General features: G+C 32.6%; 1 protein-coding gene across 1 annotated transcript; it reads right to left on the bottom strand.

Moving 5' to 3' along the window:
- Positions 1 to 331: 331 nt before the first annotated feature.
- On the bottom strand, positions 332 to 1,451 carry LOC150032911 (uncharacterized). The gene has a single exon (XM_090307503.1). It carries the CDS (start codon positions 1,439 to 1,441, stop codon positions 893 to 895), a length of 549 nt encoding a protein of 182 aa, XP_090163629.1. The 5' UTR covers positions 1,442 to 1,451; the 3' UTR covers positions 332 to 892.
- Between the last annotated feature and the right edge of the window lie 303 nt (positions 1,452 to 1,754).

Raw genomic sequence — 1,754 nt, 5'->3', positions numbered from 1 at the left:
AGTCCCTTTTCTTTTCGATGATAGCTTCTACTACTGACAAACATGCTATTAGTGATAACTTATAGGCATTCCACTTACATTTTAGTTTGAGATTCAACTTTATTAATTAAATTCACTAAGTTGGCTATCAATGATAGATTTCAGTGGCTATTAACTACGAAAATATAATCAAAGATTAAGCTATCAATGATAGAAAATATTAGTGGCTATCACTGATAGACTTTCATTTGCTATTTTTATTTATTATTTGTTATAATAATCAAACTTGATGATTGGTTTGTTGGTGTTAAGTCACTTATGAATTGAGTACTTTCAAATCCTGTATACGGAACTCAACCTCATAATTCTTGTGAAAGAAAAAGGGAAGATGAAAAATTCAAATAAAGGAAAGAAAAAAATTTAAAATAAAGGAAAGAAAAAATTCTCGAATAAACAATTTATATGATTTTTCTCGTGGATGAGTCTCTACAGCCCTTAGACTTTATCAGTATTGCATCGCCCTAACAGGTGGGAAAGCAGAAAAAGTGTGGAGAAGAAGCAGCCGAGCTAATTCACTTCGCTTCTTGAGCCAAGAACAAGTGTCCACTTTGATTGTGGACTTGTTCGCCCTAATCAATAAACGTGAGATACTTCGAAAAGTTAGATTTACAAGTGCGTATAATTCAACCATAATTAACATATCACTTCGAAAGATGCCTGAACTCTCATATTCATGTTTAATGAAAGGAAAAAGAAAACAAAAATTGGAACAAATTACATCACCATTCCAACTCCATCATCCTCATCCATGATCATCCTCTACGTTTAAAGAGAAATTAAAACAATGAAACACCACATATATATATATATATATATATATATATATATATATATATATATTATAAAAAAATAGTTAGAAGCTTCTAGCCATCATGTCTTGAAATCTCCTGTAAGACTCTTGTTTTTCAAGCTTGAATTTCTCATGAGACCTTGCAATAAAAATCTCAGCCAATTTATCAATTTCATTAACACCCTCTTCATTTTTAATCTTATTATTATTCTCTCTCTCCTCCAGCCACTCCAAATACCCACCAAGCTGGTCACCGCCGCTGCCGCCGCCGCCGGAGTATTCATGGTCCCACGTGATCACTGGCGGAGTCACGTGAGAATTATAATAATTAGAAGAAACAGAGCACCAATTGTAGTGAAGTCTAAAGGAGCCATAAAGAAGCTTCTTCTTGTTCCTCTTCAAAGCTATGGCATATTGATGGTTGGCTTGTTTTAAGATGTGAAACGCCGTCGTTTTGGCTCGGGAGATAGCTCTAGCTAGAGAAAGAATGAGAGTCTGCAAAACAGCTTTGAATTTCACTAAGCTTAAAGATGGAGATGGAGATGAAGATGAAGGCAAGATTTGGAGTGAAGAAAATGGGGAAGAAGAAGAATTAAGGGAACCCATTTTCATATTTTTTTCATTTTGCAATAATGTTACTTTTAGTTGTTTATAAAGAGATTTCTTCACAATTTTGCCCTTTGCCTTTTTGTTTATTTAAAGTTGATGGCATGTGACTCTTTGTGGATAAAGGTGGGGAAGTTGGTATTATTTTGTAAAATATTAATTTAAAGCTTGTATTACACGTTTACTACACGATTGTATTTTCCGGTTAAATTGGAGAATTTTCAATTTTATATCCGGTAGATTTTTAATTTTTTTTAAAAAAAATAATTTTGAAATTTTTGTTCCTAAGAGATCATCGATGTATATTTGATATGTTAAA

The sequence above is a fragment of the Benincasa hispida genome, chromosome 11, assembly GCF_027475165.1.
Source record: "Benincasa hispida cultivar pf3 chromosome 11, pf3_genome.v1.1, whole genome shotgun sequence".
Taxonomy (NCBI): domain Eukaryota; kingdom Viridiplantae; phylum Streptophyta; class Magnoliopsida; order Cucurbitales; family Cucurbitaceae; genus Benincasa; species Benincasa hispida.
The sequence above is the reverse complement of the archived record's forward strand: the minus strand, read 5'-3'. Positions and strand labels throughout refer to the sequence as shown.

Excerpts from the sequence above, each read along its gene's own strand:
- LOC150032911 (XM_090307503.1), bottom strand. The coding sequence starts at position 1,441 with ATGAAAATGGGTTCCCTTAATTCTTCTTCTTCCCCATTTTCTTCACTC.